Here is a 19,950-nt window from a genome sequence, read left to right on the forward strand (position 1 = left end):
TGGAGATATACAGTACTCTTCTGCAGATCTTGGTTCCGCCATTATGTTAAATCAGCTAGTTGAACCTTTAAAGCAGCCATTTATACCTGAAGATATCTGCTGAACTGGGCCAATGTATTCCCCAGTCTAGTTATAGGCTTGTACAAAGGGCTCACAAAATAGCATCTGACCATGTTTTTGACAGATCAAAGTGGCGTAGCTTCGATGTTAACATCAGCGAGCAAGGTAAAATACTCGGTTCATCCATTCTGTCATCTTTAAAGCCCCAAAATTCAACATTTCAACACATTAAAGATCAGCTTGACATGCTGCACGGGTGTCAATACAGACACCAAGAAAGGGTTGATGGGCAGGGTATAGGCACTGATCTATAAAGTATTCTTTCTAGATCAGTGGGTATAGGCCTGCCTTTAAACCAGCTAATACAGACACCAAGAAAGGGTTGAGGGTTGATGGGCAGGGTATAGCTGCTAGGCCTGCCTTAAACCAGCTAAGCATTCTCCACCACAGCGCTCTGCTACTGTACCTGCCCGCGGGTCAGATTAAAGGTGGCCTCCAGTGTGATGATGATGATGATGAGGTGGATGGCGAAGACGACGACGGGGACCCACCGTTCATTCCGTTGTAAATGCTCCGTTGGTGGTGGTGGGGCGAGACTTCGTCCCCTGTCGGCCTCCGCTGCACGCCGCCGTCTCGGCCGGGGCTGCCGAACTTCCCGCTGCCGCTACCGCCACCGCCGCCGTGCTCCGGACTCACGCCGTACTGGTGCCGCAGCGTCTCCGGGCTGCCCCCGCCTCCTCCTCCGCGGTGCTCGGGGGTGCCCAGCAGCGAGCCCTGCCGGGGCTCCGGGCTACCACAGCCGCTGCCCACGCTACCCACGCTGCCGCGGTGCCGCTGGAAGAACTCCAGGCTGCCCATGGGGCTGCTGGGGCTGGAGCCCAGCTGGTGGTGGTGGTGGTGGTGCTGGGGGTGGTGGGCATGCGGATGGGTGTGGTGGTGGTACTGCCGCGGGGAGTCGTGGTGGGTGCCGTGCTTGGGACGCTGCTCGGGGCTCCTGCGGAGGCCTCCGCTGCTGCCGCTGCTGCCGCCGCTGCCCGAGCGGCCGTACTTCTCGGGGCTGAGCCCCCGCATCATGCGGTGGTCGGGCACGGAGATGGAGCCGCAGCGCGGGCGGCAGGGCTGGGGCAGCGTGTACGGGTAGTCCAGGCTGGTGCTGCGGTGGCGCGTGGGGAAGTGCTCGGGGCTGGACACATCGCCCCCACCTCCTCCCGAGCCTCCGCCACCTCCCGAACCTCCTCCGCCTCCTCCTCCTCCACCACCTCCTCCCACTGAGGTCCTGGACTTGTGGAGGTGCTCTGGGCTGCTGCTGCTCCCCATCATCCCTCCTCCTCCTCCTCCTCCTCCTCCACCTCCTCCTCCTGTGCCTCCTCCTCCTCCTCCTCCAGCCAGTAGGCTCTGCTTGTGCAGGTGGAGGTGGTGGAGGTGGTGGTGGTCGGAGCTGTCGGCGCTGCCGGCGCTGGAGGTGCTGCTCCCGTCCCCGACGTCCCTCATCAGGAGCCCCGTGCCGGGCACCATCAGCAGGCTGCTCTGGCTATCGATGGAGCTCCTGCACCCGGGTCCAGTAGTCCCCCCACTCCCCACCCCTCCTCCTCCTCCTCCTCCTCCTCCTCCTCCTCCTCCACCCACTCCGGTCACCCCACCACCTCCTCTCTCCCCCCCGCCCCCGCCGCCGCCACCCCGCTCCTCCTCCAGCAGGAGGCACAGCTCCTTGAGCTCCAGGTTCTCCTTGATCACCTCGTCCTGCCGCTGCTCCAGCTCCTTGAGCTTCTGCAGGTAGAGCGTCACCTCCTTGCGCATGATGCTGGCGCTGTAGCGGCCCAGGCGCTGCCACTCGCGCGACACCCGCTTGCCCTTCTGACGGTCGTCGTCCAGGAAGCAGCAGAGGTCGCGCAGCTCACGGTTGTCCTCCTGCAGCTTCTGGTTCACGTCCTGCCACAGAGAGAGAGAGAGGGAGAGAAGGAGAGAGAGAGAGAGAGAGAGAGAGAGAGAGAGGGAGAGAGAGAGAGAGAGAGAGAGAGAGAGAGAGAGAGAGAGAGAGAGAGACAGAGAGAGAGAGAGAGAGAGAGTCAGATGGTCATTGATCATGGAAACAGCAACGAGCGGCCGTGTAGTTCAGTTTTCCACTGTGTGTGCCCTTCCTTTATTCACGCATTGCCATTTAACAGGTATACTGCCACACACACACACACACACAAAAACAACAACACTGTAGCCTATATACCAAAAATAAGGAGGACAGTCAATGCAAAAGAGCTCTCTGTTAGAACATTTGGATCTACAGAGCCCTCAACACTTCATAAATCATCTGTATTCTGTTGCAAGTAGAGATCTAAGAAAATATTAATACACTGTGAGATTTCAAAACCCTAAGGAATATAAGCAATATATTGGATCATAAAGCCCTGTGACATGTCACATACAGTATCATCTTTTCTAGGTACAGTGCTTGCCGGAACTCAGCTCTATACACCGAGCTCCTTTGAAGAGCAATATCTTGCGCAACCTCAGTTGAGCTCAGAAACTCTCAACATGAAGTATCCTACAAAAGAGACAAGAGATGTGGGCCGATGATGCAAGCCAAAGAGCCTGAAGCTTTTCATTGTCCATGGCAGCTCTAACGACTAGCCGTCCACAGATCCGTTCACTTCTCTGTAGAGAGACAGCCAGCCACCCAGTGACCTACACCGCCCGTCCTGTGTCCTGCTGCAAGACGGCCTGGTCAGGGAGGAGGAGGAGGAGGGTGTTTTTGGTGGGAGGATGGTTGAGGAGACTAAGTACCAGGCACCACTGAGGTCTGGCCGATGTCTAGTGTGGTTTTTTTACATATCTCTATCCTGTATCTCTCAAGGTGTAGGCTCCACCACCAGCTTCTGATTCACACCCATTAGTCAGCCACTTCGCCCCCCCGGACCTCTCCTCTGCTCTAATTATCTCACCGCCCGGCGACTTTCGCCCCTCGTGCATCTCAGGGAAGCTGACAGAGTCAGAACCTGGCACTTCACCCTCTCCGGCCCCCCCTCCCGATGCCATAGCTCTCTATAATGAAGCTTGTCTTTTTTTCTCTCAAGAAGAAGCAGTAGGGGAGCAGTTAAGATGTTTAAATCTCCCATGTGTATATACGCGCCCCCTCTCCTCCTCCTCATCAAGCGAGCGTCACTGCGGGGCCGGGACTTGGCAGGGCTGCTGCTGCGGCTGAACCTGGATATCATCTCTGTGTGGGTGATTTAATGAGGAATGTCCTGCGAAGGTAAACTGTTTTGCCTGCTGAATCGCCAGACGACGATGCTTCAAAAAACATGCAAGATATGCTGTGGAGAGGGGCTGGGGGGGGGGGGGGGGGGGGGAGAGTGAGTGTGTGGGTTGGAGATGTCATCCTGATATACGGTGAAGAGCCGGTGTTATATAGTGCCGATCATTAGGCTCTCCTGCTGCTCTCAGGAATGCACACAACAGGTGTGTCCCTCAATTATTCACTAGAAATTGGGAGATCCAAATGGTTAATTAAACACGATTTCACAGTTTTATATTCAATGAATTCACTTATAAAGATGATCAACCTTGCATCTGGCTCATGTACAGTAGGCTAACACACACACACACACACACACACACACACACACACACACACACACACACACACACACATGTACAATCAAACACTTAATCTGTCTATTCCCTCACGGAGATTCCAAGTGTGACAGTGAGATACTCAACCTGCCGTGCGCATTTCAGGTGCCACTGAGGAAAAAATGAAAACTATGATCTCATCCTTGAGAAAATGCGCGCGCCCCCTCACCTTCAACCCCCGAATCTCGTTCAGATGCAACTGGAGGCTGCGGTTGACCTCGCGGATCAGATTGGCGTGGTCCATGATGACGCTCATCTTGTCCGCCTCGGACCGCCGCAACCGCCGCACCAACTCCTCCTTGGTCCACTTCAGAAGCTCCTCGTCCGACAGATTGGCGATATCCTCCGCCGGACTTTCCGTCCCCTTGGATATTGACAGCTGCAGCTGGGGCTGGGTAGCTTTCTCCATGAGCACGGACGAGCTACAATACAACAAACTACTTGAAAAATATGCACAGGGCTCCTGCCAACATCTGTCCGCATCCGAACCAAGGCGGGTCTGTGGGACACACCGAAAAAGCGCAAGCTTCCGATACAGCAATAGGGGGTGAGGCTACTCTTTCCCCCCCAAAGCAACAGCTGAGGATTATCAGTTAGTTGAACGTGAAAAATGCTACACCCGGCTCCTCCTTACACCTTCTCAGCGCGCACATAGTTCCTCCGAGTTTGCGTGTCAAGACAGCATCAAAGGCATCGTGCGTCCAGGCAGGGGGATCCGCGGCTTAGCGCCGGCACTTGATGTGCACGCCTTCGTCTCGTTCCGCACTCTCCGCCAAGACATAGGGGAGGATGCACAGCAGCATCTCCGGCAAGTGCACTGGGAAAGAGAGAGAGCGTGACTGCAGTATCGACCTCTCTTTCTCCCTCTCTCTCTCGCTTTCCCTCCCACCCTCCTGGGGGGCTAGACGTTGATGGTGAAACAGTGCCATCTACAGGTTGACAAAGCAACTGATCTTAGCTGGGTTGGAATTTTAGTCATAGTAGCTCGTGACACTTTTACATTTTAATGTTAAATGAATAACACAATCCAAGGGCCTATAATAAATGTATAATGGAACACTGATCCAGGCCAGAAGAAAACTACTAGGCCTATGTGTAATGTGAAGATTTTAATCAAAACAAACAAACAAAAAACACTGAGAAGAATAATAGAGAAAGTATAAGAACAAAGTAGGCTACCATTAATTGCATAGAAATAACTATGGAAACATTTTATCCAGGGAAACTCGATGTTCAGCTTATCTGTAGCAGCCCACTTGTGGGAGGAGTGCGCTGGTGACGTCTAGGAAACATGGAGCCAATAGTAAACTGCTGAATGTGTAGTAACACGTCATTCCACAGCGGAGAAGAAACCGGTCGGGTTGAGCCCGGTTGAGCGCAGTTGCCAGCCGAAATTTCATTGCCCATCTGCTTATTTTAGTGCAGATGTGATTGATATACAACAGAAGATACATTTCAATTATTTATTGCCGTTTGGATTTACGGATTCATTCCAGGTATGATATGATCATCAAACTGCTTTCCTCTTGAACTAGGCCAGCTCCTCAGGTTGGGCGAAGCCCCGGATTAGCCCAGTGAACCGTCGCTTGTTAGCATGATAGCTTTTTGGCTATCTTATTTTCTTGACTGTCTGTCTGCTACACTGCTAGATTTCTGCTTAGGTTCATGGTAACGTCTTTTAAGTCTGAGGTCGGTTTCACTGGAGACATTGGTCATATGAGGTTTTAATTGTAAGGTTTAATTCAATCGTCTGTAGCGTAGGCAGTGCCGGGGGTAGTTTCATAGCATAGTTAGCATTGCTTCACCGACTTTACCAGCTTGCTAGCCAATAACCCAGATACCGGCTGAGAAGCATCTGTTGTTTTAAAGAGACAGCTGATCATGTCAGGTCAACATTCTGTTCTAGTTTGGTCTCGACAAATACGTTTTTATGTTTTGAATTACTGACGTCTGCGTTGTCACGGCATGTTTCAGATGTACAATGGTGATGCATGTTGATATGAACTTCATAGTTAACATCAGTAAAAGTGTTGAGTAGCCCAACCTATGCGACGTCACGTTATACTGTAATTTTGCCCAGCCTATGATGCGTGTATCGTAGCGAGATGTATTCTTCCCCGTGTAGGGTTGTGTTGAAGTTATTGTAGCAGTTTTGCTTGTCAATATTGTCAACGTCAGCACTCTGTTTCAGAAAAATCTGATAATTGCTCTCAGCTGCTAGTTGGCTTGGATAACAGGTATACTTTGTGTCCCTTTGAGTTGCAGATAAGATATCTGCTGCACTTTCTGGTTCACCCCCTGTGATGTAAGGGGTTAGGAGTGCAAGAACTGACAGTACCTCGATTAGTGTAACTAAGAATAACACCTTATAGCAAGTTTCATAATATCTATACGCTGCTGTCTATTCCTGGCATTCCTACAGCTCAATGGAAGGTTGATGTAACACGCTGCTTGAGCCTTTGTCACTCACTTGTTGACATTCTTCATTAAAAATAGCCTGGCCTCTTGCATAAACACACACTTATTAAGAAGATGTCGGGCAAGTTCAGAGTGACGCACAAAGGCAACACCTTTCATTTCTTCCATTGTTCAACCGGTTGTGTCTACCAGGCAGCAAACGTCAGCGTGTAGAAAAGCTTTGTTCCGAGTGTCTGGCCAAGGCTCACAAAGACACACTTAGTCTCTCTCTCCCTCCCTCCCTCTCACTTTTTCACTGACAACATTTGTCTTTATTTCTCCTCCCCTCTCTTCTTCTTTATCTTCTGTCCATCCTCAGTTCTCTACTTATTTCACCACAATGGACGCGCAACAGCAACAACAACAACAACAACAGCAGCAGCAACAACAGCAGCAGGCTGCCTCGATGACCTACCAGGAGTTCATCCAGCAGAACGAGGACCGCGATGGCGCGCGCTTCAGCTGGAACCTGTGGCCGTCCAGTCGCCTGGAGGCCACGAGGCTGGTGGTGCCCGTCTCCTGCCTCTTCACGCCGCTCAAGGAGCGGCCCGACCTGCCGCCCGTCCAGTACGAGCCCGTGCTGTGCAGCCGCGCCAACTGCAAGGCGGCGCTCAACCCGCTCTGGTGAGAAGACGACGACTCTCGAGTCGTGTTGCTGTTTGATTGTGTGTGTGTGGTGCAGATGTGTGTGTGTGGTGCAGATGTGGTGCTCTGGTGAGAAGATGACTCTCGAGTCGTGTTGCTGTTTGATTGTCTGTGTGGTGCAGATTTTTCACCTTTTCACCTTTGAGGGTCTGCTTACTCAAAATCCCTAGTCCTGCGTGATTGTTTAAGTGTATCTGGTCATGTGGTCATCTGGTCAACACTGTACTGTTTTTTTTAATGGCGGAAACCTCACTTTACCTAAACAAGAGTCGTGTTACTATTTGATTGCATGTACCAGATGGTGCAGATGTTTTACCTGCCTTTGAGTGTCTGCTCATTCAGAGTCCTAAGTTCTGCATGATTGCTGAGGTGTATCTGATCATGTGCGTACAGATGTTGCTGATGTTTTTACCTGCCATCGAGGTTCTGTTTGCTTAAAACGTCACAATAGGTGAAGCTCATAGACTGCCATGATTTGATGGTAACTTAAAGTTTTAGCCATTCTGCAGCTGAGGCATGTACACAGTTCTGGTTATTAGGCTGACATGCGCAACAACAACACTGCCTGCCATTGAGGGTCTGCTGCTCACACAAAATCCCTAGTCCTGCATGATTGTTTAAGTGTATCATGTGTATCATCAGTGTATTGTGGTCATGTGGTCATCTGGTCAACACTGTACTGTTTTTTTTAATGGTGGAAACCTCACTTTACCCTAACAAAAGCCCGCCGTAAAACCTTCAGATGAAACCCTAAAATACTAAAGTGTTGTTATCCTGCCATCCCACCTTAAGCCTCTGTGGCCAGGGGGGCCATGCTGTAAAAGTGCTATCTGCTCTTTGATCATGCTAATGCACCCATTGGAAAGGGCCATCTATCAGCTCTCTGTGTGTCTGGGAGGCCCCTTCATCACAGGCCAAACAGTCCTCTGTGTGTGTGTGTGTGTGTGTTTAGTTATGTTTATTAGCCATTCAGTTGAGTGAAAGGGGATCACTCACCCTCCCCCCCTCCCCCACACTTTTGAAAGCTTTCAGTCTATTTCCTCAGTCTGTAAATTGATTAACAAGACATTACCTTCACTCCTTGATCTGTCCATAGTGTTTTTATCTGTGCCTAATGATTACAGTGAATGATTTTTTTTTTTTTCACCCCTTGCATTTTTGTCGCTCTGCCTTGTAGCCAAGTGGACTACCGAGCCAAAATATGGGCCTGCAACTTCTGCTTCCAAAGAAATCCAGTAAGTATGCCCTCAGTGGAAGACACCACTCTGACTCCTGAGTCCTGTTTGGCATGGAGCACTGGCTTCTTTGTCCTTTTCATAGCAGTCGTTAAACGCCGCTTAAGATACACAAATTAAATTCCTTCCACCCGTCCAAAGTTCATAATGCGTGTCTTGTGATATCTGTCCACACCGCTGGTGAGTGTATTGGGTGTCTTGATTGATTGATTGATTGATTGATTGATTGATTGATTGATTTTTCCCGCTCTGCTCCATCCTTTGTCCAGTTCCCTCCATCCTACGCTGGCATCTCCGAGGTGAACCAGCCCGCTGAGCTCATGCCGCAGTTCTCCACCATCGAGTACATCGTGCAGGTAAACACACCTCCTGCACGGCACACAGACAGACTGTACTGTACACACAGATTGTGACACTGCACACACACACACACACACACACACTGTATACACACACACACACACATACCTACATACATGCATTGCATACATGCTCCCCCATGCTCACAGTGGAACATGTGAACTTTAGCCACTGTTCCAGAGGCTGGCTGATAACTTGAGGTCATCAGGGGCCTCCGTAGAAAAGGGAGACCGAATGTATGTAATGGTTATCAATGGGATTAGGCCATAGTGCTGGATGTGTGATCTGCAGTCAGTCTGCTGATAGTGTTCGCTAAATGATGGATTTTTTTGTTTTAACTAGAAACTGCAGTCCCACTTAAGGTTATTTCATGATGGATTTTTTTTTTTTAACTACAAAACTGCAGTCCCACTTAAAGTTATTTCCGTGCCCATCTAAAATGCATGGTCCTTCTTGTGAATTATCCCCAAAATGGTCACCTTTTTTTTTCATATGAAGACCGTTGTAGGGCATCAGAGTAAGAACATAGTGGTGCACACACAGCTGAGATTGTTAAGAAATAGTCTCACTAGTCCCTATGCTGCCATGATCATAGATTCCTATTTTGCTAGGAGAAACCAAAGACACGTAGTATATGGAGTTTAGCGTCCGTATCAGACTGTTTTTCTGAAAGGTCATAGAATGATTGGAAAAAAAAAACAGATCACCTCAATATTCTGCCGGCATATTTGCCAATGACCTCATTCTGTCCATTCTACACCTTCTCTTTCAACAACCCCGTAACCATTTACTGCCTCTTTCAAATGGCATATCACGTTTGCATCCCTATCTGTGACTCATAGGCGCTTAGAAATTTGGTTGTGCTGTGCAAAGTCAATAAAGATGTACTATTCTCTTCTTTTCTGTTCCATGACATTGCTACTCGTTTTTGGCCCTCCTCTGTCTCCGTCCTTTCCCAGCGAGGCATCACATCCTCTCTGATCCTCTAGAAATGACTGCCAGAAATGACTACCTCTAGAAATTAGATCGTGTTGTTCAAAGTCAATAAAGACGTCCCTATTTTTTTCTCTCATTTCTCTTCTATTCTATTCTGCACCGCAAAGCTGCTTTTTCACCCTCCTCTGTCTCCTCTGTCTGTCATCCTCTCGGATCTTCTAAAAATTACTACTAGAAATGACCTCTAGAAATTAGATGGTGTTATACAAAGTCAATAAAAACGTCCCTTTTTTTTCCCTCTGTCTTCTCTTCTATTCTTCTCTTCTGTTCTGTACCACGAAACTGCTTTTTGACCCTCTCTTGTCTCCGTCCGTCCGTCCCTCCCCCCCCCCCCCAGCGCGGCCCGGCGTCCCCGCTGATCTTCCTGTACGTGGTGGACACGTGTCTGGAGGAGGAGGACCTGCAGGCGCTGCGCGAGTCGCTGCAGATGTCGCTGAGCCTGCTGCCGCCCAACGCCCTGGTGGGCCTCATCACCTTCGGCCGCATGATCCAGGTGCACGAGCTCAGCTGCGAGGGCATCGCCAAGAGCTACGTCTTCCGCGGCACCAAGGAGCTCACGCCCAAACAGATCCAGGTACTGAACGCGCCCGCCAAAGACGCGGAAACATATGCTTGTAGTTGTTCAGCGTTGTTGTAATGTCGGGCCATATTGGAGATTTGGTTTGAGTAATTTCCTGTGTGTTAGCCGTATTGTGTATAAGCTGCAAGACAGTGGTTTGTGCCAGATACAAGAAACAGAACCATATTAATGCCATATTAACTGACCATGTATTAACCTCATAGTTGCAGAATTTTTGCAAAAACAATGAATAAGCCGTGGCTAATTCTTGGGAAATGGCGGTTATCATAAGTGTTGTGAAGAGGCTGTGTGTGTTGCGGTGTGTTAACGGCGGTTGTGTTTTCGGTTTGGTCATCAGGAGATGCTGGGCTTGATGAAGCCGGCCGCCTCCGGGCAGCAGGGCCGACCGCTCAATCCGCCGGACACGACCGCCTCCTGCAGGTACGCATCACACGAGACCGCCGTCTACTTCCCCTACTGCCGTCCACTTCCTGTGCTGCAGCGGCAGAAACCAACACCAGTCTTCACTCACACTCTCTCTCATGTGACCAGAATCATTTGCTCGTTGACATTTTGTTTTCTGTGACGGCATCATTTTTAACTTGAGGAAGTGAGAGAGACCATGGCCTCAGAGTGAGGTCACCCATGCCCCCCCCTCCACTATCACCCTCTACATTAGAGGAAGCCTGTTTGGATGTGAATCTAACCCCTCTTACAGCCTTAAAGCCATTCTATTAACCCTTTCTTCTCCGACTGCTTTTTTTGCTGCCCTAACTACATTGGATGGCCTATTAACCCCTTCATGTCCACCCCACTGCTTCGCCCTACGCAGGTTCCTGCAGCCGGTGCACAAGGTGGACATGAACCTGACCGACCTGCTGGGCGAGCTCCAGAGGGATCCGTGGCCGGTGCCCCAGGGCAAACGTCCGCTGCGCTCCACTGGCGTCGCCCTCTCCATCGCCGTCGGCCTGCTGGAGGTAACGGCCCTCACCTTTGACCTTTAGACTCCGTTACTGACAGGCTTGTGTGTGTGTCACACCGAATATGAGTGTTTTCTGTGGTGCCACGAGAGCTGGGATTTGGCTCAGCTTTGGCAGTAGAGTGAGGTAGATGACTGGAGGTGTGGGTTCAGAGAAGCCATTTTTGAGATATCTATTCAGCATTGACAATCAAATGAAATCTCTCTCTCAAAAAATAGTTATTTTTGTATTCTCACAATTGTCTATTGATTTTTTTTTTCATTCAGATTCAACTGAGAGTTGCTATTCCTCATATTGCGTTTTTTATTTATTTATTTGTTTTTGGTCTGTACACGTCAACAAAACCTTCCACCTTCCTCTCTCCCCTCCCCCTTTCTTTCTTTCTCTCTCTCTCTCTCTCTCTCTCTCTCTCTCTCTCTCTCTCTCTCTCTCTCTCTCTCCCTCCCCCTCCCTCCCTCTCTCCCTAAGTCACTAATCAATATTTGTTTCATAATACACTGCGGATGTGTCTGTTCCTTGGCTGTACTCTGAGGCCTGGGCTTGATAACAGCAGTGTTAGATACGGCTTCTGCACTCGTGGCACTTCACTCCCTGCTGCTGTGACCTTAGCCTGCTTTCAGTATCACTTCAACCACGTTGCATATGTTACGTAACACACACACACACACACACACACACACACACACACACACACACACACACACACACACACACACACACACACACTCACACACACACCCTGACCGGAGTTGGAACGTCATGTTTTACAGCGCTGTTGGTGGCACACAGCTGATTTGTATCTTTTGGAACCACTTCTATATTTGAATCCACACACACACACACACACACACACACACACACCTGCGCGCGCCTCTATATTTGCCTCTACATTTGAATCATCTGCTTCCTGCACTCTATGTACATTTGTATGTTATGACATGATGGTCATTGACTGGTGTATTCAGTTGTGGCCTATGAAATGGGTTATTCTCTTGTACATCTCCAGGTCACCCTCACCACCACTGCATAGCACTTAGCCTGCTCTTTATCAGTTGTTGTAATGATCTACTTAAAGTATCGTGTTGTACTGAACACGGAAGCCACACTTTAGAGGTTCCATTTGTCATTTAAAGGGGCTTTATTGGGATGGGTTTGGGATAGTTACAAAAGTATATGTATGCCTGCACGAAGTATGAAACACATATATATCCAATTTCTAAAATGGATTTAATATGAACAGGCAAGTGTGCATTTCATATTTTATGTATGTACAATTAAATGAATGCACACTAAAAAATGCACATTATACTGTACACATTTCTTATTTCATGTTTAGTTTTCTTAGCTGAGTTGCAGACGCCTAAATCTGATCACCTCTCCCTCTCTCTCTCTCTCTTTAGGGCACGTTCCCCAACACTGGCGCTCGCGTGATGCTGTTCACCGGCGGCCCCCCCACCCAGGGCCCTGGCATGGTGGTCGGGGACGAGCTGAAGACGCCCATCCGCTCCTGGCACGACATCCAGAAGGACAACGCCCGCCACCTGAAGAAGGCCACCAAGGTCAGTCTCGGAGCTGGACGAGTGCTCTCTGGACACTTGAGATGCCAGTTTTGACCAACTGCTATGCATGGCTCTATGTTTATGTCAAATGTTAACGTGTGTGTATGTGTGTGTGTGTGTGTACCTACAGTACTACGAGGCACTGTCCCACCGCGCGGCAGATAATGGCCACAGCATGGACATCTACGCCTGTGCACTGGACCAGACGGGACTGTTGGAGATGAAGTGCTGTGCTAACCTGACCGGGTGAGGCACACAACACAGTTATGCAACTACACAGCATGGGCTGAGACTACAGAGTAGGAACTGTAGTCGTAAGCCAGCTGTGCTAATAGGAATTTAGAGACAGATTGATTGAATGATTTAATGTTTGAATGATTGACTGATTGAATGCTTTAATGTTTGAATGGATTGATTGATTGTAATGATTGATCTGATTGATTGATTGATTGATTGATTGATTTGATTGATTATTTGATTGCGTATTTGACTTTCCTGAAATTGAAATTGAATGTATTTACTCACAAATTGGACCCACACTGTTTGAGATACCATACATACATCATTGTCTTTATATTAGTCTTTATTTCTGAACGTCCTTCACTGCACACTGTATTGTGTTGCGTTCTCTACTGACACCACCCGTTTGCGTTGCGCTACAGAGGCCACGTTGTGATGGGCGACTCCTTCAACACGTCGCTGTTCAAGCAGACCTTCCAGCGCGTCTTCAACAAGGACTACAACTCCGAGTTCCGCATGGCCTTCGGAGCCACCCTGGAGGTCAAGGTGAGGCACGGCAGGGCAGCGGCAGCAGCAGCAGCACAGCCGGGGTTAAAACTGACCAACCCCGGCCTCCTCTGGGTTAATGAGTAACATGTGTTGACTCAGGAGCATAGACTCTCCTCTCTCTCTCTTTCAAAATGGAGGACACCATTTTTTTTCAGTTAAATTGTTTTAGGACTTCCATTTCATGTCATCCATTCATAAGATTGAATTTGATTGCGTAGATTTTCAGGATTCCCGACTATGTCAATGATGTGTTTACTTTACTCAGTCAGACTTAGATAAGGCTACACAAGTGTTTCATTGTTGCTGGGGCAATTATCAGACGCTGTAAGGAAATGCTGTTGTGTAAGGAAAGGCTGCCCCGTATCTCTGCTGACTGGCTTGACTGTTCCCTCCAGACCTCCCGCGAGCTGAAAGTGGCCGGAGCTATCGGCCCCTGCGTCTCTCTCCAAGCCAAGGGGCCAGGCGTCTCGGAAAACGTAAGTAGAGTTGAACTCGCCCAGAAATGAAAGAGTCTTTTTTTTTGTTCTACAAACGTTTGTTTCCCAGCAAGGATAAGACAGAGTCTCCATTTTGACCTCACCCAGAGAAACAACAACAACAACAAAAAAGTCCTTGTTTGTTTTTTCCTCAATCGAGGATGAGACGGAGTCTCCATTTTGACCCTGCCACGTTCTCTCTCTCTGTTTGCAGGAGATGGGCGTAGGCGGCACCACCCAGTGGAAGGTGTGCAGTCTAACCCCGGCCACCACCTTGGGCATATTCTTCGAAGTTGTCAACCAGGTATGCACACAATGCTGCCAAACGGCCCACAGGCATATTTACAGCACAGTAATGGGTTTTTAGACACATTAAATGTTTCAGATGGAATGTGAAGTGTGGGAACGTCGTTGTTTGCGTCAATAATTGTTTGCGTCAATAATTATTTCACCTCAGTGACAAGTCACAAGAAAAAGAGCTGACTGCGTCAGATTTGTCATTGCTCTGGGGTGTATTCCGAGTACGTGGTTTAGTTGTGTTAAACCAGAGCCCAATGGCATTGTTTTGTTTGGAGAATGACGCCATACAACTCTTTTATTAAGAGGTTCACCACTTTACCACTCCGAGTTAACTTACCCAGGTTTGGGCCTAAACCACATACTTGGAATACCCCAAAGTGTGCAAGTTGGAGGATGCAAGTTATTTGACGTTTCTTCATGTATTCAGTGTGTCTGGTAGAGCCGGGTGTTTAGTTTAGGGTAGACCCGGTTGTTTAGTTCTGGGTAGACCCGGTTGTTTAGTTCTGGGTAGACCCGGGTGTTTAGTTCTGGGTAGACCCGGTTGTTTAGCTCTGGGTAGACCCGGTTGTTTAGCTCTGTGTAGACCCGGGTGTTTAGTTCTGGGTAGGCCTGGTTGTTAAGCTCTGGGTAGACCTGGGTGAGTAGTTCTGGGTAGACCCAGTTGTTTGATTGCCTGCTCTGTGTGTGTGTTTGCAGCATAACGCCCCCATCCCTCAAGGAGGCCGAGGAGCCGTCCAGTTCATCACTCAGTACCAGCACTCCAACATGCAGAAGAGGATCAGGGTCACCACCGTGGCCAGGAAGTGAGTACACACACACACACACACACACACACACACACTAGTACACACACACGGGTTGAAAGTCTACATCACTATTTGCTTATTTCCTGTCAGTTACAGCCTGAAGGAGACTGACCTCTTTGTTTCTTACTATTTGTCTTTGCCGTCATGTGATCTAGAATACAGTGTGCGGATGCATTAAAGAGGACAGAGAATGGATGAATTGAGTATTGCGCTGTGTTCTCTGATGTTAAAATAGTATATATTCAACTTTGATTTATAAAAAATAAACTCAATTGCAATTTTACAAGCCCAATTAAAACCCTTATATTTAGGCTGGGTATTGAAATGGTCCTTTTGACTAAATGGTGCCCTATTGAACTTAAATGGTTTTGCGATATTTGACTTAGGCTTTGTTTTAATTCGTCCATTTTTTAGTGGCTATTTCTAAGTTCAAGATTTTCATATGAAGGAGGGCACAACAATACCTCATGTTCATGTTAGATCTTTGGTTATGCACAACCTTTCCTAAGTCACCAAGACAAAAATGGTTTCCATTCTATGTCACGTATGCTTTGACAGCCTTGCCGGTCTGTTGCCATTGACTGAGTGTAACACCTCAGGTTTTGGCTCCAGGCTGTTTAAGTCATGACGCGGTAACCAGCCCTTCCCAATAGCTGGCATGCACTACGTGTACTCTGGCAAGATGCGCTTTTTTTAGTGTTCAAACTATTTGCGTAGGAGGTGTTTTTGTTGTCTATAGGCCTGTGGGCCAGGGCGTGGGTGTGTGTGTTTCCGTGTGTGTGCTTTCTTTTCTCTGTGTACATTCCGTGTGTGTATGAGTGTGACGTATGATGCGTGTGTGCGTGTGTGTGAACGCGTCACTCACCGTTCCATCTGCACTTCTCTCTTGTCTCTCGTTCACAGCTGGGCGGACGCGCAGTCCCAGATCCAGCACATCGAGTCCTCGTTCGACCAGGAGGCCTCGGCGGTGCTCATGGCGCGCCTGGGCGTGTTCCGGGCGGAGACGGAGGAGGGGCCCGACGTGCTGCGCTGGCTGGACAGGCAGCTGATTCGCCTGGTGAGTTTGGACGTCTCCGCCAAACGGAAGGAGCTATGTGACTGATTGATTGATTGATTGATTGATTGATTGATTGATTGATTGCTTGATTGATTCATTGATTTCTGGATCAAGACAATGAGACAGTAATCCAAAGGATGACATGCTAAAGTAAAATACTTTAGCAAAATATAATCCTTGAATGAAGTGACCTGCTACTGAAATGGAAAAGCTTTTCTTAATGGAAAAAACAGCCTTTTGTCTGCCATACATTGGGTGGTTAGTTAAGTAAGATGATGTATGACCGATCATTTGAAATAAACAAAGTCTGTTTTGTGGCATTAATGGGCGGTCTGGTTCTTTGCTTGCCTACAGTGTCAGAAATTTGGCCAGTACAATAAGGATGACCCCACTTCCTTCAGGCTCTCGCAGTCCCTCTCCCTTTACCCACAGGTGAGTGTCAGGTTCATTCTTACCTGCGTGTAGCCTTTTCAAGGCAGACACACATGTATACCTTGGTTTGGTATGGTTTGGTTTGTTTGTTTGTTTGTTTGTTTGTCTGTTTCCCATTCACTCAAGTTGCTCACCTGTGTTCTTCCGTCCCACAGTTCATGTTCCACCTGAGGCGATCGCCGTTCCTGCAGGTGTTCAACAACAGCCCGGACGAGTCGTCCTACTACCGGCACCACTTCATGCGCCAGGACCTGACCCAGTCGCTCATCATGATCCAGCCCATCCTCTACTCCTACTCCTTCTACGGACCCCCAGAGGTGAGCATGGCCACACACACACACACACACACACACACACGGGGAGCACTACACTCACAGTTGGCATAGGAAGGTTCTACATGTCTCTGATGTGGGCTATGTAATGACTGAACTGAAGGAATTCTAGATGGATTACTTCATTACAACTCTATATTTTTCTTTCCTTCCTTATATCTCTATTTTTTCCCCTTCTTTTACCTCTATATTTCCTTCCTTTTATCCATCTTCCTCTCTCTCTAATAGTATTGTTTTTTGATTGTGCCATATGAGCTGTTGGAAGAGTAAAAACTAGTTGTATAGCTGCTCATGTTGTCCTGTTTCCCCTCTCTAGCCTGTGCTGTTGGACAGCAGCAGTATCCTCCCTGACCGCATCCTGCTCATGGACACCTTCTTCCAGCTGGTCATCTTCCATGGAGAGGTAAACAAACATGGCCACCTTCATTTCTATGCGTCCTATTCAGTGAAGAGATGCTCATGTTCAGTATTTAAAAAGTTGTTTTAATTATTTTTCTGGGGAATAACAGATCTGACGGCTAACAAATCAAATGTAATCCATACTTTTCCAAGCCCTTGGTGTAATATACAATAATATACTATTTTGTTGTAATGGACATTTTATCTTTGTACTTTACTGTACTATAAGTACTTTTAAATGGAGGAACACGCCAGAGTTTTGGAAAAGTAGTTTATTTGCGAATTGAGTGAAATAAGAGGATCTATATCCTTTTCTTCTCTGTGCGTGCAATAACATCATTAGCCTAGCTTAGCATAGTTCACTGGAAGTTGGTTAGACCAGTTAGCCTATAGGTAACTTCCTGTCCCCATTTGTAATGCATGAATGATGGAAGTGATGAAACCACAGTTGCTAACCTGTTAGCAATTTAGTTGCATTGCAACCAGCAAAATTGCTAACTTAGTTAGCATAGCAAAGTTGCTAACTTAGTTAGCGCCCCAGATGCCTGTATGGCCCGTAGCTGACGTGCTGATGTGTGCTGCAGACCATTGCCCAGTGGAGGAAGGCCAAGTACCAGGAGATGGCCGAGTACGAGAACTTCAAGCAGCTGCTGCAGGCGCCGCTGGACGACGCGCAGGAGATCCTGCAGACGCGCTTCCCCATGCCGCGCTACGTGGACACGGAACACGGCGGCTCGCAGGCGCGCTTCCTGCTCTCCAAGGTCAACCCGTCGCAGACCCACAACAACCTCTACGGCTGGGGCCAGGTACGGAGACTCGACACACACGCAGGAACACTCACACTCTCACACATTCACATTCACATTCACATTCACATTCACATTCACTCTCTCTCTCTCTCTCTCTCTCTCTCTCTCTCTCTCTCTCTCTCTCTCTCTCTCTCTCTCTCTCTCTCTCTCTCTCTCTCTCTCTCTCTCTCTCTCTCTCTCTCTCTCACACACACATTCACACTCTCACACATTCACATTCACATTCACATTCACATTCACTCTCTCTCTCTCTCTCTCTCTCTCTCTCTCTCTCTCTCTCTCTCTCTCTCTCTCTCTCTCTCTCTCTCTCTCACACACACACATTCACACTCACAGAGTAGTGTGGACATGCAAACAGATATCCAGATATAGGGAAACACACACACACACAGACACACACACACACATAAATATGAACACTAAAAAGGAAAATATGAACATGAATGAGCACATTTAAATGTACGAACACGCACACCTTCAGAAACACAACTGTCCAGTCCCCACACAATAAAGTCACTCTACGTTCTCAACATGCAAATATGCACTGAACTACCCGTTCAGATCTATACGGACTATAGTCTCTCTCACACACACACGCACTTTGATCATTTATGTAAATATCTCTCTCTCTCTCTCTCTCTCTCTCTCTCTCTCTCTCTCTCTCTCTCTCTCTCTCTCTCTCTCTCTCTCTCTCTCTCGGAGTTGTGGTCTGTGACTAACCGATGGTGTGCTGTGCGGTTTGTGTTTCAGGAGTCTGGCGCCCCCATCCTCACAGACGACGTCAGTCTGCAAGTGTTCATGGACCACCTCAAGAAGCTGGCCGTGTCCAGCTCTGCCTAAACACCCCCTTCCCAGCCTTGGACCAAATGAATGGAGTGCATGAGGATGTGTGCGTGCGTGTGTGTGCGTGTGCGTGTGTGTACGTGTGTGTACATCTATATGTATGTGTGTGTGTGTGTGTGAGTGAGAGAGAATGAGTGAGTGAGTGGGTGAAGTAGATTGCAAAGTGTGATTGTCCTTAGTTAAGGTGGATCCTGTATTAACATTTCCATTATCGAAGGAAAAAAAAACCTTTCTTATCTGGAAAGGCATGTTTGTTCGTTTGTGTTTTTCCTGTTTGTCCTTTGAAATGTCTACTGAAACTTCATACTGTACCTCAGATGAATTACTGGTAGTGATTTTTTTGTTTTTGTTTTAACTGTTATATATTTTTTGTTAACATTCCACGGAACTGGATGATTATGATGATTTATGTGTTTGTTTTGTGTCCTTTTTAATTTGTGCCTGTTTCTCCGTGACCCCAGCCACTTAAACAAATTGTTCCAACGATTGCTTTAATGTTCTGATGAATGAATGTCGATAGTGTAGAGATGAAATTATATGAGATGACGTAGAAAGACTGATTGTTCGATGAAGAACGTTTGGAGTTGGCAAAGTCCTTGCCGTGTTGCTTTCCACCTCAGTCATTCCACTTTTCTATGAAAACCATGTTTTTCTGACCCCTGTCTCCCCCTAACTAGTGAATGCCCAAATATGTGGAACTGCAACCACTGCACCCACCCATATTACTGGGTGAGATGCATTAATACTTAGCTATAAGAGGATGACCAGCACCTTTGTATTAGTCTTCTTCCAGTCGTTAATAATATTTAAGAGTCTGAAAAGAACCGTGTTGTTGGTACACTGTTTATTAATTAGCCTTTTAATACTGTAAAGGGAATGTTAATTTGTCCAGACCTGACCATGTATGTCACAATACTATGCATAAAGTTTATGTCAAAAAATATACTTGGTTGATTTTTTTTCCCCGTTTAGTGTCATTAATAGTTGTATAAGTGAAAACATTATTTAAGCAGGCTAAATAAAGCGGCAAAATAGTTATATTTGGTTATGTTTTGGTTTATTATCACACTTTGTATTTTGGTATGTCTACACAACCAAATACATAGATAATATAAATACGTATATCTATGGTTTACCATAGTCATCTGAGCAAGGATAATATTGTGGTTATATTCATTATTATTAATATTAATAATAATAATAATAATAATAATTTGTATTATTATTAC

General features: G+C 47.6%; 2 protein-coding genes across 2 annotated transcripts; one reads left to right on the forward strand and one right to left on the reverse strand.

Moving 5' to 3' along the window:
- Window positions 1-537: 537 nt before the first annotated feature.
- Window positions 538-4,096, reverse strand: ccdc85al (coiled-coil domain containing 85A, like). Its single transcript, XM_062534924.1, has 4 exons — window positions 3,857-4,096; window positions 1,737-1,989; window positions 1,460-1,664; window positions 538-1,336 (listed from the first exon to the last, which is right to left on the reverse strand). Exons 1-4 carry the CDS (start codon window positions 4,094-4,096, stop codon window positions 538-540), a joined length of 1,497 nt encoding a protein of 498 aa, XP_062390908.1.
- Window positions 4,097-5,024: 928 nt separating this feature from the next.
- sec23b (SEC23 homolog B, coat complex II component) lies at window positions 5,025-19,664 on the forward strand. Its single transcript, XM_062544276.1, has 19 exons — window positions 5,025-5,183; window positions 6,464-6,768; window positions 7,967-8,024; window positions 8,294-8,380; window positions 9,718-9,954; window positions 10,298-10,380; window positions 10,772-10,916; window positions 12,320-12,478; window positions 12,609-12,724; window positions 13,141-13,264; window positions 13,663-13,743; window positions 13,958-14,047; window positions 14,740-14,846; window positions 15,753-15,906; window positions 16,261-16,338; window positions 16,494-16,655; window positions 16,987-17,073; window positions 17,654-17,875; window positions 18,629-19,664. Exons 2-19 carry the CDS (start codon window positions 6,485-6,487, stop codon window positions 18,716-18,718), a joined length of 2,364 nt encoding a protein of 787 aa, XP_062400260.1. The 5' UTR covers window positions 5,025-5,183; window positions 6,464-6,484; the 3' UTR covers window positions 18,719-19,664.
- Window positions 19,665-19,950: the final 286 nt, after the last annotated feature.

Source organism: Sardina pilchardus, chromosome 1 (genome assembly GCF_963854185.1).
Source record: "Sardina pilchardus chromosome 1, fSarPil1.1, whole genome shotgun sequence".
NCBI classification, from domain to species: Eukaryota; Metazoa; Chordata; class Actinopteri; order Clupeiformes; family Clupeidae; genus Sardina; species Sardina pilchardus.

Coding starts and splice junctions, on each gene's coding strand:
- ccdc85al (XM_062534924.1), bottom strand. CDS start 4,096: ATGGAGAAAGCTACCCAGCCCCAGCTGCAGCTGTCAATATCCAAGGGG. Junction 1,990..3,856: donor ACGAGATTCGGGGGTTGAAG/GTGAGGGGGCGC, acceptor TCTCTGTGGCAG/GACGTGAACCAGAAGCTGCA. Junction 1,337..1,459: donor CACCACCTCCACCTGCACAA/GCAGAGCCTACT, acceptor CCACAAGTCCAG/GACCTCAGTGGGAGGAGGTG.
- sec23b (XM_062544276.1), top strand. CDS start 6,485: ATGGACGCGCAACAGCAACAACAACAACAACAACAGCAGCAGCAACAA. Junction 6,769..7,966: donor GCGGCGCTCAACCCGCTCTG/GTGAGAAGACGA, acceptor TCTGCCTTGTAG/CCAAGTGGACTACCGAGCCA. Junction 14,847..15,752: donor GTCACCACCGTGGCCAGGAA/GTGAGTACACAC, acceptor TCTCGTTCACAG/CTGGGCGGACGCGCAGTCCC.